The 15,995-nt window shown below is 34.9% G+C and overlaps 1 protein-coding gene across 1 annotated transcript in view; it reads left to right on the forward strand.

The window, feature by feature from the left end:
- Window positions 1-7,467: 7,467 nt before the first annotated feature.
- The window catches only part of LOC129720160 (armadillo-like helical domain-containing protein 3), a 58,191-nt gene continuing 49,663 nt past the window's right edge, over window positions 7,468-15,995 (forward strand). Inside the window, exons 1-3 of the mRNA XM_055671595.1 lie at window positions 7,468-7,486; window positions 8,039-8,292; window positions 8,348-8,427. Of these exons, the coding sequence (XP_055527570.1) occupies window positions 8,053-8,292; window positions 8,348-8,427 (320 nt within the window). The 5' untranslated portion in view covers window positions 7,468-7,486; window positions 8,039-8,052. The remainder of the gene's footprint in view (window positions 7,487-8,038; window positions 8,293-8,347; window positions 8,428-15,995) is intronic.

Raw genomic sequence — 15,995 nt, forward strand, 5'->3', positions numbered from 1 at the left:
CATAAATAATATTTTTTGGTATCATTTGAAAGAACAAATCTCGCGTAATTTTTTAAAAGGACCTATCTTACATTGAGAGACTCTCTTTTTTTACTTTCTCTTTGATCAATAACCATGTTATATTTCCCATATTTCATGACACTCAATGCATAGTAAGCAAGACAGTATTACAATCTCTCGATTAAGGGAAGAAAGTTTGGAAAATATTTATAATGACGACGTAAATAACGAAACAAAGTGAGAGAGGAGAGAATCTCTCATTGTTACTTAGGTCCTTTTGAAAAATTACGCGAGAAATATTGTTTAAATATTGTGAAGAAATACCGAAAGTTGCCTAAAATTAGTTGATCTACAACTGTACCGATGAATGTATACATTTATTTCTTCAAATAAAAAAGTTAGTTTTTTTATTTAGTCAATTTCAGGACCACCCTTATTTTCATTTGCACATAAAAATAGACTAAATATAAGAAACAAGTTCTTAGAAAAAAATTTTACTCTACAACCACAAAATCGCATCGAAAAACTCATGTCCGTCTACATTGCCTTACTGTACCACTGTGCATTGTTGTTGAATTTCTGTGAGCGTTGACATTCTCACACACGAAACCGAATTTACTCAATTTTAGATTTAGTTGACTCAATTTCATACTTTCACAGAAAAAAATATGTTGCAGACTTCGTGCGTATAATGTTTGTATGTAAAACTAACACCATTCCGGGAGTTAAATATTGATAATATAATAGATGTAGCTTATCGAGGCACGAAGAAGAAATATTCAAATAATCAGGCCACGACGTGTAAATGATAAACTAATTCCAAGTTGTTATATACGTGGTTCCCTGTGTAACTTCACTAGCTCAGATCCATAACGGGAAGCAACTACGAAATGTGCGGTCGTCAAGCTCAAGCTCAATAATCAGGCCACGAAGTGTACAATTAAATGAATGTTTCAATTATCTCGTGGAAAAGATAAAAGAAGAAACCGCACAATGGTTGTCAATAGTCGTATATGGTTGTTGTGCAACTTTTAGCTATAAATTTAACAATTTAAGTATGGATACATATAATGTTGTAATTGGTTTAAAAGCTTTATTATATTATATACAAAAGATATTCAACAAAACAAACATAATTAGTGATAACAACTGTTATGCAAAAACTATTATTTAATGTTTAGTTTTCTTCGTTTTGGAAGTATTTTTTTGTTTATTTTTATCCCTCCGAATTTTTTGCTCTCCAGTTCTAATCGTCGTATTCATCACTTGCAGCTTTGCTTTAACCAGAATATTTATGTATTTATTAGCTGACCCGACAAACTTCGTCCCGCCTATTTTTGTGTTTAATTTAATAAATTTCAACATTCCAAATTTATTGATTTCTTGCGATTTGTTTATATCGTTTGAAATTATTGGTTTTATCGGAATGACAACATCCTCGACTTTTGCCTTTAGTACATCACCTCTATTCCGAAAACACTCATATTGGGTGGTATTCAGTTATTTTCGTTGTTTTCCAGAAACTGAAAGTGGTTATCTTCGAATTCAAGATGGTGTCCAGGGTCAATGCTTGGCTTCTATACATTATTTCGATCACGGAAATATTCATATACAGTAGTATTCGGCTGTTTTCCAGAAGTTGCCATCTTACAATTCAAAATGGTGTCTGAGGTCAATTTTTAGCTTCATGCATCATTCTGGTTAAAGAAACACTCATATTGGGTGGTATTTGGTCACTTTAGGCTATTTTCCAAAAACCGGAAGTCACCACCCTAGATTTTAAAATGGCATTTGGAGACAATTTCTGCCCACTGATCGTCATTCTGGTTTAAGAAACACCAATAATAGGTGTTATTGAGTCATTTCGGCTGTTTTCCAGGAATCGGACGTCACCATCTTAGAATTAAAAATGGTGTCTGTGGTCGATTCTAGCTCCTGTGTATCATTCTGGTATCGAAGCATCTCATATTGGATGGAAATCGATCGGTTGAAGAAATACCCATATTGGGTGGTATTTGGTCATTCTCGGCAGTTTCCCATTCACCGGAAGTCGTCATCTTACAATTCATAATGTTGTCTGAGGTCGCTTCGTAGCTTCAGTGCATCATAACAATCCCGGAAATACCCATAATGAGTGTTATTTGGTCTTTTGCAACTGTTGTTAAGGAACCGGAAGTCGCCATATTGGATTTCAAAATGGCATTTGCAGACAATTTCTGGCCTCTTAGCATCATTCTGGTTAAAGAAACACCCATATTTGGTTGTTTTTGGGTAATTTTCGGCAGTTTTCCAGTCACCAAAAGTCGCCGTTTTACAACTCAAAATGTTGTCTGAGGTCGATTTGTGGTTTCAGTGCATCATCACGATTTCGGAAATACCCATATTGGGTGATATTTGGTCATATCTCGCTGATTATCAGAAACCGGAAGTCGCCATCTTGGATTTCAAAATGGTATTCAGAGACAATTTCTGGCCTCTGAGCGTCATTCTGGTTAAAAAAACATCCATATTAGGTGGTATTGGGTCATTTTCGTCTCTTTTCCAGTCACTGGAAGTCGCCATCTTACAATTCAAAATGTTGTCTGAGATCGACAAACGTACAAACCGTGGAACACCACCCAATGATTGCCTCATACATAGGCGGACTTTATTATTATAAAATATTCAGCCGAGTCCACTTCACAATAAAATGTGCATTTTTTTCAGTGTACCCATTAGGGTAATATTATTGTCAAAAGTTACTCTTTTTGCATGTCGTGTAGAACAAAATCAGAAGTGGCGCACCTAGCGGTCGAAAAGGTGACTAACGCTTCTGTCATTTTCAATTTGTCTTTATAATTTCACGTAAGTGAACTATATTGGTATTTAAGATATTTGATGCTAGCGTGCTTCGATTATTAAACTTGCGTTTCTCTGGATTTAAGGCTTTGGTTACAATTTCGAACATAGACCTTCCTATCTACGCTAGTATTAGTGGTCGATTTCACTAATACAAGTTTTATTTTTGGTTGCAAATAATCAACACGCTGATGGTAACAAAAAATTTCCTTCTGCACCGAACTTTTACTCAAGTTGTAAGCCGATTTTTAATTTGATTTCATCTGTTTTTCCACTAATACAATGTTTGTTAAAACAGGTAACACTAATGAACCATAGAATTCAAAAGTGAAGTATTTTTCGAAATAGAATATCAACTGATTTTTTGGTTGAAAACAAATCGATTTTATAAGGATACACGACTAAGCCTGTATTGGTGAGATCTGGCGTAGAAAGCTTTAAACTTCACTACGGTCGAACTCAAAACTCTGAAAAAACTTTTATACAACGGCGAATTGAAAAAAAAAAACACAGACTCGAAAAATTAGTCTGTAAAATTTGCCAATTATTCGCGTTGAAAAAGATTTTGAAGGCTGTTCGCACTTATGTGAGCTCTCATATGTAATTGTCATAATGTGCGTGATGACAAAAGCAAACATATTTCCTTCGTTCTTTTTCGCACGCAAAACCAAACAAATATCGTCAACGCGAATTCCTGATGTTACTAAAAACTTCGTTTGAGTCATGCATGCGTTACACCAAGAAGATAGTTACACGCTATCAGAAAACGACGCATTTGCGTGTTCACTGTTTTGAGTGTAGTATTCGTTTCTCCCTACCAGGTCCACGCGATTGCATCATCGTCATCCCTGATTGGGAGACCAATGAACGAACAGCAAACAAACAGCAGAAACCCCCGCCACGACAATATGATATATTGTGCATACAGAGAAAAATCGGAAGCGACGAGTCGCTCCTCTAACAAGTATTTTCCAGCGAATTCAACAACAACAACAATTGATTCAACATAAAATGTCCCGAAATGTGCCACTGTAATATTTTCTAATAGTTTTGAATGTATTCTAGTCGCAAAACTATGTCAATTTAATCAAAGAACATTAAAACTGCATTATACTGTGCGAGAAATGATCATACAAAATGACATCGCTGGAAATCTTCGCGTCGCTGGACTCACCAGCGAATTGCAGAGTAGTGCTGCAGCGACAATAAATACAAGCGCGCTTCATTCATAGCTATATAAGTTTTGACGGATTTCGCGCCAAATGAACCCGCGGTTGGCAGCACCCTCTCCGAATTGGTTGAAACGTTTTGGGTGCGAAGACATCACCTAATTAAGCATCTCTGCACAGAACGGAAGGTCAACTTCAGGTATATGATCGAACAGAAAGTGCACACAAAAAGGACTGAAAAATGACAATTGAATTTTCTGTGCTCTCGGGCAATATATATTTGTCGTGTACGTTTATGCCGCTTTGCCAGTGGTATAATGTGGCATAATTTATTCGATGTTTTGAATTGACGGTTATTTAAACAGTTTAACCCGTTTAATACAATCTATTACGTTCGATGCAAAAACGTTTTGGGTAAAAATTCGCAATTATTCACATTTGTGGAGTTTGTCATATTACAATAGTGTAACGAAGGTATTGTAATCGACAAATGTTGATTTGAAACACGAACAACAATCAATGTTATTGAAAAATCATGCGTTTTAAAACGTTAATGTTGCAATTCTTCCATTTACAATTGTACCATGTGACATAGACGGCTATTTTTGAAAATTGTTAAAATTTCAAATGCAGCTCGTGAGTTTTTTTTTTTAACTAAAGAAAGTACTTTGAGTTTTTAAAAATCATGGCACAGATGGATTTTTTAACGCAAATTTTCAGAATATTTATAATGAATGAATCACATTTTTATTCGAAAATGAAATTTATAAACTATTTTCATCCTCTTATAAGATTATATTAAATGTTTTGTCGATTGACTCTAGTCCATTCTGGAGAATATAGATTTTCTTCTCATTGATGTGACATGCGACATGCCATTTAAACAAAAATAAGCTGAATAAGCTTAATTAAAATCAGGTTAGCTTCTAAAGCAACGAATAATGCGATTGTAAGAGGTACCGGTTTCATTGTGCAGTCTTTTTTTTTTAAATCTGATAAAAATCTAATCGTGATTCGAAAAAATGCGCTCGAGCAGGCAGAAATCTGTAAAAACTGCACACATTTTGAGAAAGTCATAGGAAAAAAAAAATGTAGTTAACCTTCCGCATAATCAATAACCATAAAACGTGCCTAACAACTAGTTCGGGATATAGTTTCGACTGTATGGGGTATCGTTAAACCATATGGATTATCATCCGTTTATGGTTATTGATTATGCGGGATGGAGATTGAAAAAAACCGCACATACCTGCGAATCAAAACAAATCATCGTTTTGCTGACAAATCTGGTATCTTTGCTGACAACCGAAAGTGACAACATTACAGAACACTAAAAAAGGATCCCAAGAGGTTCGTTTCAAGGGGTTTCGAAATGCGTCGTAACCTGAGAATACTCCGAAGTAATCAATGTCATTTTTTTCGAGTAATCAAAGGTAACCACCAACAATCAATGACAAATAAACTCAAGTACGAGTAGTAAAAATTTATTTTATTTTTATTCACTTTTCGGGTTTCTTGCATGCATTTGAATGTCGTTCCATTTTGACATAAGAGCGCTTTTTAGATGGATGAGGGCCCAACTAACAAACCCCCGACTAAGGAGCAACCGGTAGGCGAATCACCATTGTATATCAATAGTGCCTTACCTCTAGCGTTCGTTCATATATGGAAACATTTGTATAATACATAACGTGCTCAGGGGAGAGGTGGAGGAAAGGTATCCAGCGAAGTGTTACACTGCATAAGACCACCATGCAAATTTGCGTTACTTAGTTGATGGGGGTTTTGAAAATTGCCAAATTTCACGTTACGTAATATACGAATATTCTTTAAGAGGACTCTAAACGAAATGGTAATTAGAGACTTGAAACAAAAGATGCGACTCTCACTTTATATAATTCGTGTTAATAATCTGATTATTTTCACAGTTAAAAGGAGTAGATTACTGAAAAACAATAAAGGAACAGTTCTACAATCATCTATGCCGGTATCTGAGTCAGCTGTTTTGAAGAATGCCAGGGGCAAGACACTGCGTAACCCAATAGGTGATTAGTAATCCTAACAAAAAGAAACAACCGGTGTCATCTTGCAACCTGGATAGCTCAACCCAAGCGTGAAAGTCCTTCACTAGTTGGACTACGAATTTAGTGCAACGAGCAAAATTCGATTGTATTCATTGTTTCTAAGTGTTTATCGTTGCATTTTCAGACACTCCTCTAATTACATCAGAACTCTTTGAAGTCATATTATCGTTGTTGTGATGTTGGTGTATAGAAACATAGTAAAACGGTATGTCAAAAGTACAACAACTATTGCAAAAAAAATGCCAAAGACTAAAGTTGTTTATTAAAACAACCGATGACCAAAATTCATCGCATCTTATAATATACTATTTCGATGCATTCAAATTATAAATCCGGTAAAGCTACATACCTTGCTACTGATATTCATTCATTTTAGAAGCAGTTCACAACTTGAAACACATGAATTTGCGATTTTCATTTGCTTAGTTAGTAAGAATTTATTAACAAGTAGAAAAAGTTATTTGCTGTCGCTTGGTGATGCCTCGTCTTCAACCGTACAAAATAAAAAAACGCTTCCCCGCTCGTGCCTACTTGTTGATCAAACCGTTCACCATGTCCTATACGCTATGGTTGGGAAGTTAATGTGATAAATAACTGATAGATATTAATATATATATCAACCATTACCGAAATATTTTTCATGAAATAAAGTTGTCAAGCCCCTAGAAATAATGTGTTTTCCTTCTTACAGATGCTTAGCAGGGTTAACATGTAGTGTTTTCGCCGACAGATTTATACCAGTGTGTTTGATTGATTTCGATAAAAGTAGTATAAATTTTGTTTATTTTCCGTGTAAAAAGCGTTCTTTCCACCCCTAGGGAGCGCTGCAAAATTCACTGAGCACTTAGAAGTTTTCGTATCACAGATGACCTTCCGTTCTGTGATCTCTGCATACTTACTTTTTCCAAAATTAGTCTAGACTGTCTTCTGAAAAGGGCGAAACTTTTTTTGCCGATTTTTTTGTAAATCAATATAATTCAAAAACGGCAAATTCTACAAAAAGTGTTCTATAAGTAACTTTTAGAAAATTGTCTGAATTTTCATAAAAAATATGGAAAAAATTATATATCAAGCACTACACTAAAAAAAATGCAATTTGAACACAAAACATCGATTTTAAAAAAATGGTCATCTCCGAATTGGCTAGAATTTTTTTTAGTGAAAGACAACATTGTTGGCTACATTTCTTTCATACATCACAACTTGTGCAGATTTAAGGAAAAAAAGTTATTCTCTTAAATAAAAAATGAAAATTCAAACTAAAACCAAGGTATATTACTTTTTTAGTGTAAAACACCTTGATAGAATGAAATATGTATACCACTTCTGCTCTCAACTGCTCATTTTAAAAAATGACCTGGCATCCCTGCTGTCATCATATAAATCGGTAAAATGGTAAAATCGCACAAGAATGCAAAATAATATTTGCAGTTTCTGTAGTCATAGTTGATTTCTAAACGGTTGTTCTGTATAGATATTTGAAGTGCATAATACCGTGATCTTTGGAAAAAGGTGAAAAACGCAGAACTCTGACAAAAATTTGACTTACATTTACGGTTGCTAAAATAGATATGTCGATAAGAAAAAGGTCTGGTTCAGGTTCAACCAAACGACCAAAAGAAAAAATTGTTTATATATATGAACAGCTTCTACGTGGAGATGAAATAGGAATGGAAAATCCGAATTTTTGGGATGAATTTTTCCTTCTGCAACCAAACATTGATTTCTTGGAAACAGAGCTGCAAAAAATGGAATCCGCTAAAATGATAACGGCTAAAGCAAACATTCTTCAACTAATCAACAAGTGTGTGCATGTATTAAACTCAAATCACACGAAACGTACGCAAAATTCCTTGATCACTCTTAGTGTTTTAGTATCAACTATTTTTAAAAAACAAGTATTCATGGAAAATCTTCCAGATTTTAATGCTGTGTTTTGTATAACAGATGTGCATAGTGATATGAAAAATCTTGTAGTAAAAATAAAGGAGTTACTGGTAAACGACAATTGTGATTATTCAAGACACTGCTGCATAAAACTGTTATTCACAATTGTTACCGCGACTGACAATTTAAATCAAAATACTTTGGTAGAGTGCCTTATGGTGAATAATTTGTTCGATTCCTTTAAAAAACTGTTAAGTGACCCTACTGCGAGGCAGGAATATGGTCGTGATATTGTTGTCCTACTGACACTCTTGGTTCGTAAGAAATATGGAAAATAGTCTCAAAATTGTTAAATTAATGTATTTTCAGGTCAATTATCGTAAAAATGAAGGCGCAAATCCGTATGTAGTTCAGCTGTCATTATTAGATGAAGAATTGGCATTGCATGGGTATGTAAAAAAAATTTAGTGATTTTAAAAAACTGGGGTTTTCGGTGTCAAGTGTTTTTATTTTAAATATCATTAGATTAAATTTATTTTATTATAAATGTCCCTAGATTAATCAGACTTAAAGTTGTTGAACTACAAAAAATTTTGAACTACATATTACATTTCTACACAACTGTTAAGCCTGTATAACACTCTTTGACCAAGCGTCAAATATTTGGCACTTTTTGACAGATAAAAATTTGGTCAAAGATAATTGTTTGTCACTCTCCAATTTTAACATGGGGCAAACACGGGCAAACAACAACCATGATGATGTCAAATAAATTCGACCATTATGTCAGAAGGTCAAATATTTGACCATTAGACTAAGAGTGTAATACAGGTTTTACAACATTGAAAAATTGCGATTTGTCAAAAATGACGCCATTATTGCCCCTTAAAGGGTAATATCTACCAAAAAAAATTTTTTTTCGCGATATTTTTATTGGCCTAAATCATGCTAAAACTATCCAAGAATCAAAATCTACATCACCCAAGTACAGATCTAAACTCAATGTTTGCCTAAATCAATTTTTACCGAACAACTTTTATACTCCAAAATCACATTTTTCGTTTAATTTGGCGATGCTTTTTTTTTCTTTTTATTTCGAGCCTTTGTAAACTAGCAGAAGTTACCTATGATAGTTATCGTGTTTCAAATTTGAAGTATAGAGGTCTCTGCATCAAGTTTCGACCGTAATAGCCGTTATAGCGTCTCTACAGAACGTGTTTACTCACAATTTCCCTTTGTTTAGTCGATCAGCCGTTCTCGTTGTGTACATTCTTTGTTTGAGTTTTTCTATACTTTTTAACTGTGGGTTATATTCAATGGTTTGTGAGATGAATTAATTATTTACTTATATTTATTCAGAATTTTATTGTGTGCTCTGCCACAAACGGTGACATATCAACACTCTTACATATATTTTAAGCTTTATTTCATTGAAAGATTGTACCTTAATGCTTCCGCAGTTAAGTGAATATAATCGCAGGAAAATTGTAAACCTTCTTGTCAAGAAAAAAAAGGAATTTAAAATTAAACTTAAATCTAATCTTACACCTATCTTACTGACTGTAAAGTGAGCTAATCGTTGTAATTGTGGATTGCAACGATTTTTGCCGGAACTTATTGATAATTTGGTTTGACATATTTTCAGAAGTTTGTTTTGAATCCTTTGAAGCGTCTTCTTTCTGGTTGCACAACAACTTGTCCAGATGGGGACTGCATATAATATTGCTGGTCTAAATATTTGTTTGTAAATTAACAGTTTATTCTTGAGACAAAGTCTAGAATGTCTGTTGATAAGAGGATACAAATATTTTATATATTTATTGCACTTTGTTTGGATATTCTCAATGTGCTCCTTGAAAGTAAGATTTTTATCATAAATTAGCCCTAAAATTCAACTTGGTCAGACCAATTTAAGATTGCACCGTTCATCATAACAACATGATTATTGGTGAGTTTGAGAAAAGAAACTCTTGGTTTATGAGGAAAAATAATTAATTGTGTTTTTGATGCATTAGGAGAAATCTTCCATTTCTGCAAATATGAAGAAAATATATCTAGACTCTTTTGCAGCCTACTGCATATGACACGAAGGCTTTTTCCTTTTACGGAAATGCTTGTATCGTCACAAAACAGAGATTTCTCACATGCTGGTGGTAAATCAGGAAGATCAGAAGTAAAAATATTTTATAAGACTGGGCCCAAGATACTTCCTTGAGGTACACCAGCTCTAACAGCCAATCTATCCGATTTACTATTCAAATAGTTAACTTGAAGAATGCAGTCTGTGAAGTAACTTTGTATCATTTTTATGATGTAAAAAGGAAAAAGGAAATTGAACATTTTAGCTATCAAACCTTTATGCCAAATACTGTCAAATGCTTTTTCTATGTCTAAAAGAGCAGCTCCAGTGGAATAACCTTCAGATTTATTAGTACGAATCATATTAGTTACTCTAAGTAACTGATGAGTAGTCGAATACCCATGGCACAATCCAAACTGCTCATTTGCAAAAATTGAATTTAAATTGATCGGTGTCATCATTCTATTAAGAGTCATTCTTTCAAAAAGTGTGCTTATAGAAGAGAGTAAACTGATTGGACGATAACTTTATGCTTCAGCTGGATATTTTTAGGTTTAAAAATTGGAGTGACTTTGGTATTTTTCCATTTTGAGGGAAAATATGCTAATTCAAAGCATCTGTTAAAAATTCACCAAGAAATTTAAAGAGCTTTCGGGAAGTCTTGAGGAGGGTATAAAAAATCCCATCATCTCCTGGTGCTTTCATGTTTTTAAAGTTCTTGATAATAGTTCGTATTTCATTCAAGTTTGTTTATAGTACCTCTTCAGGAAGAAATTCTTGAGAGGTGATCTGATCATTCTTTTGTAATACTTCATTTTCAATAGGACTCAGTACGTTCAAATTAAAATTATGAACACTCGAACTGCTGAGCAAGTTTTTGAGCTTTCTGTTCATTCGTGAAAAATATGTAGTCATCATCTTTGAGGACTGGAATGGGCTTTGAAGGTTTCTTAAGAACCTTCGAAAGCTTCCATAAAGGTTTGGAATATGGTTTTAGTTGTTCAACTTCTCTCATGAAATTTTCATGTCGCAGGAAAGTGAATCTATGTTTGATTTTCATTTGTAAATCTTTAAAAATGACTTTTAAAGCAGGATCACGAGTTATTCGATATTGACGTCTCCGTATGTTTTTCAAACGTATAAGAAGTTGAAGCTCATTGTCAATGATTGGTGTATTAAATTTCACTCTAGCCTTAGGAACTGATAAGCTTCGGGCATTGAGTATTAAACTGCACAAATCATCCAATGCTCCGTCAATGTCAGCACTGTTTTGTAAAACAATATCACAATTCAAGCTCTCTTCGATCGTGGTACGATATCGATTCCAATTGGCCTTGTGATAGTTAAACACAGATCTAGTGGAATATAAAACAATTTCACGGGTTATGCAAACAGTTATAGGAAGATGATCAGAATCAAAATCAGCATGAGATAACAAATCACTACATGAATGACTTTGCTTTGTTAATACCAACTCAATTGTGGATGGATTTCTAACAGAAAAAAAAACATGGACCATTTGGAAATAAAACTAAATAAAATCCAGCCGAGCAATCGTATTTGTATTTGTATTTGTGAGGTATAGAAGGGGGCCAAGGGCCGGGTCACTGGTGTTATGAGGCACCATTCATGCTATACCAGTGATAAGAGGATTGGCATCACAGCCTCAGTAACCAGCTGGTCAATTAAATTCTGTGTAATTAACTAGAATAACCCTGGGCAAATTGCAAAAATACTGTCTTGTTAGGGTAGCGTCTTGACAAGACCCCTGAGTTATAACTAGTCAATTAACTGCCGAAGGATAAGGAAAGGCAAGGATCTCTGAATGTTAATAAGTGAGTGTAGGTGTGAGTGCATGTGTGTGTAAATGTATGTGCATCTGTTTGTTTGTTGAGTTTACTATGCTGAAAAATAATGATGATAAGATGATAATAATAAAAATAATGATGATATCAATAATAATCGTAACAATAAAAACAATAATAAAAATGAAAACAGAACATAATAATAACAACATATGCTAATCAATAAACAAAAAAAAAAACATGATATAATAATATTTAATTTGAAAACAAAGAACTGTGGTTCCTTGATCAAATTTCGCTGTGTTGGTGAAATCAACACATATCTAGACATCTAAACTCGGAGTTTCATTATGAAACTCGGAAAAAAAATCGTGAAAGTTATTTAAAAAACAAAAAGGGAGAGAGAAAAAGAATGTATATATGAACGATGTAGTCTATAAAGAAACCACGTACACGTTTACTAAATAATACTACATACATACAACAATACAACTTTGCACATGGAACTAACAGTAAAAAGTGGAGAATTTAAGTTCACGTTTAACTACAGTCTATCCATGAATGCATAAGAGTCACACTGCCAGAAAAAAGTAAAAGCATTAATTCATTTTATCTAATAATTAACGAAGTATCATGTGGGACTGTAATGCATTCATGGATACAGACAAGAAAAGAGCTTGCACTTAGTGGTCTGGTCCATGTGTGAGAAAAATTCTTTAGTGTTAATTGATATTGTTAAGAAACTTTCTCACATAGGAGATTGCCGAGATCAGAGTAGGAAAGACTACAACATAGGTATCTGACTCTCATCATCTCCCTTAGCTCCCATCCGCCACCCGGGAGCACGCGCCCTTGGGCTGTCAAAACTCTCATACAATAGTTTTGTGGCTCCATCTTAGGATTCCGTAAAGCTATAAGAACCCGAGATAGGAGCTCAACCACCAAGCCCAGGGAAAAAAATCCAGCCGAGCAATCGTTAAACAATATTTTTCCATTGGAATTGCTTTGTGCATTATTCCACCATCGATCTTTTGCATTAAAATCACCGATGATAAAAAAAACTTAGATTTATTTCTCGTGAGTTTTGACGTAGGACTACGTCTTTGTTTTCTATACTAGATTACACTTTGTGAAAATGAAAATGAAACTGGCAAATGTTGCGTCAGATTTCAAACGGTTATAGCAAGCGAACGACTTAATGCATCTAAGTCATTTATATGTCAGTGGATAGATAAAATGTGTAACAATTTTTTGATATTATGTTCAACATTGTTGCTCTACTGCTTAATGGTGGAAAAAGGTGAAAAGTTCCAAGGTCAAGCTTTCCCATACATTTCCCTTGTTCTTGGCTTCTTCCCAAGCACAGATAACAATAACATGGACGAAATAAATTCCACTGCCTACATATTTTGACTCAACAAAGTGTTTTGGTTTGTTTGTCTTTGTCTAAGCTGCGTGGCCACGCCTTAATGGTAAAAATCTACGCTGAACTCGATACAAAAGACTGCGTGTGGGAAATTCCGCTTCAGTTTAGTTTGTTCCACAATAGCGAGTGCGGTGCAGCTGTTAAGCTTTGCGACATTGAGAAACGAGAGCTGCATACGAGTCAACTTCCAGGCACCGCGGAGCATGTTACCTGTATTCTGCACACGGCAGCAACAGTTACAATCGTACGCTGCAGGATATTTTGCTGGCACAGCTGCTGGAGGGCACAGCGGAGAGCAAATTTTATACGCGGCCAACAAAATAATCGAGGCTACCGGTGGTGGTGTGATTATCAGCATTCTGTAGCATACATTTCGAGCTGAAGATTATCGGATCGGTTCTTTTTAGAACTATAAATGCTTGAAGATAGAGTTACGAGAATTTTCACAACTACTCCTAGTGTGAAATGTCCATCTATTTCTCAATAATCATTTTTACAATAACGACCAGGGCGCACCAAAGATAAACGGTAGTGTTGCCTATGAATAGTTTATCACAACAAGACATAACCCTCATTTCAAGAATTTTTACTGCTAAATTGAGTGATTTTCCGGTTTAATTGTTTGTTTGTGTTCACTCGAACACCGTTATCAGTCAAATATCAGCAACGAAAGTTAGTTAATCTAAGAACCAGAGTGATTTTCGCATCGGGAAAGCAAAAACTTTCTTTTGATGCTTATGAAAATCACTCAGTAGTATTGAAGATGTATTGGTTTGTTTCTCTTTCTTTCTATAAGCTACGTAGCCACGCCTTAATGGTAAAATCTACGCTGAACTCGATACAAAAGACTGCGTGTAGAAATTTCAGCTTCAGTTTAGTTTGTTACACATAAGCGAGAGCAGTGCAGCTGTTAAAGGTACGCGACATTGAGAAACGAGAACTGCATACGAGTCAACTTCCAGGCACTGCGGAACTATGTTACCTGTATTCTGCATACGGCAGCAACACTTACCATCGTTCGATGCAGGATATTTTGCTAGCACAGCTACTGGAGGGCACAGCGGAGAGCAAATTTTATACGCGGCCAACTAAATAATCGATGCTACCGGTGGTGGTGTGATCATCAGCATTCTGTAGCTACTGAGCTGAAGATTATGAAATCGGTTCTTTTCAGAACTATTAGATGATGAAGATAAGAGTTATGAGAATTTACACAACTACTACTAGTGTGAAATGTTCATCTATTTCTAAATAATCATTTTTACAATAACGACCAGGACGCACCAAAATAAACGGTAGTGTTACCTATGAATAGTTTGTCACAAGATATAACCCTCATTTCAAGAATTTTCACTGCTAAATTGAGTGATTTTCCGGTTTAATTGTTTGTTTGTGTTCACTAGAACACCGTTATCAGTCAAATATCAGCAACGAAAGTTAGTTAATCTAAGAACCATAGTGATTTTCGCATCGGGAAAGCAAAAACTTTCTTTTGATGCTTATGAAAATCACTCAGTAGTATTGAAGATGTGTTGGTTTGTTTCTCTTTCTTTCTATAAGCTACGTGGCCACGCCTTAATGGTTAAAATCTACGCTGAACTCGATACAAAAGACTGCGTGTAGAAAATTCAGCTTCAGTTTAGTTTGTTACACATAAGCGAGAGCAGTGCAGCTGTTAAAGGTACGCGACATTGAGAAACGAGAACTGCATACGAGTCAACTTCCAGGCACTGCGGAACTATGTTACCTGTATTCTGCATACGGCAGCAACACTTACCATCGTTCGATGCAGGATATTTTGCTAGCACAGCTACTGGAGGGCACAGCGGAGAGCAAATTTTATGCGCGGCCAACAAAATATTCATGGTGCGATTATCAGCGTTCTGTAGCACGAATTTCTAACTGAATATTATGGAATCGGTTCTTTTCAGAACTATAGATGCTTGAAGATAAGAGTTATGAGAATTTTCGCAACTACTACTAGTGTAAAATTTTCATGTATTCATGCATCGTTAGTTTTAAAATAACGACTATCAAAAATAAACGGTAGTGTTACCTATGAACAGTTTAGCGCAGCATATAATAATTTAGTATTTTAGTATAATAATAGATTAGCATATATTATATATTTAGTCCTACGTCACCATTTCATACAACCCCTAGGGCTGTATACCTTGTAGTATTTGTAAATCTCACTTGAAATGATTTTTCTACTCACCAGTGCATTGAAAAGGTAAATACACTACTTCTATAAATGAAATACCAATATCTGTTTCGATTTCAATTTTCAAACTTTCAATAACCTTCGGTTCAAGATGGGGCATAACAAGATGTTTTATTCGACGGTGGATAACTATTGCAACGCCATCTCCGCCAACATCAATTCTGTCGAACTTGTGAACTATATAGTTGGGGTTTCTTTTTAGTTTAATGTTAGGCTTTAGAAGCGTTTCAGTCACGACTGCAATATGCACACCATGGACTGTTAAAAAATTAAAAAAATCATCTTTCGCTTTTAAAGAACGAGCATCCCAATTTGGAAAATTTACAGCATTACAGTCGTTATAGTCATTGCTGAATTTTAATTTCAAAACAATATTAGTTGTAAATTTTAAACCTTCTTGAACAGCCTCGTACCTCGAGTTACAGTTCAACAAAGCGGACATTAGCTGCAGCATGGATTGTTGTGGGTAGTCAATCTTCTCG

This window comes from Wyeomyia smithii, chromosome 2 (genome assembly GCF_029784165.1).
Source record: "Wyeomyia smithii strain HCP4-BCI-WySm-NY-G18 chromosome 2, ASM2978416v1, whole genome shotgun sequence".
In the NCBI taxonomy this organism is placed as follows: domain Eukaryota; kingdom Metazoa; phylum Arthropoda; class Insecta; order Diptera; family Culicidae; genus Wyeomyia; species Wyeomyia smithii.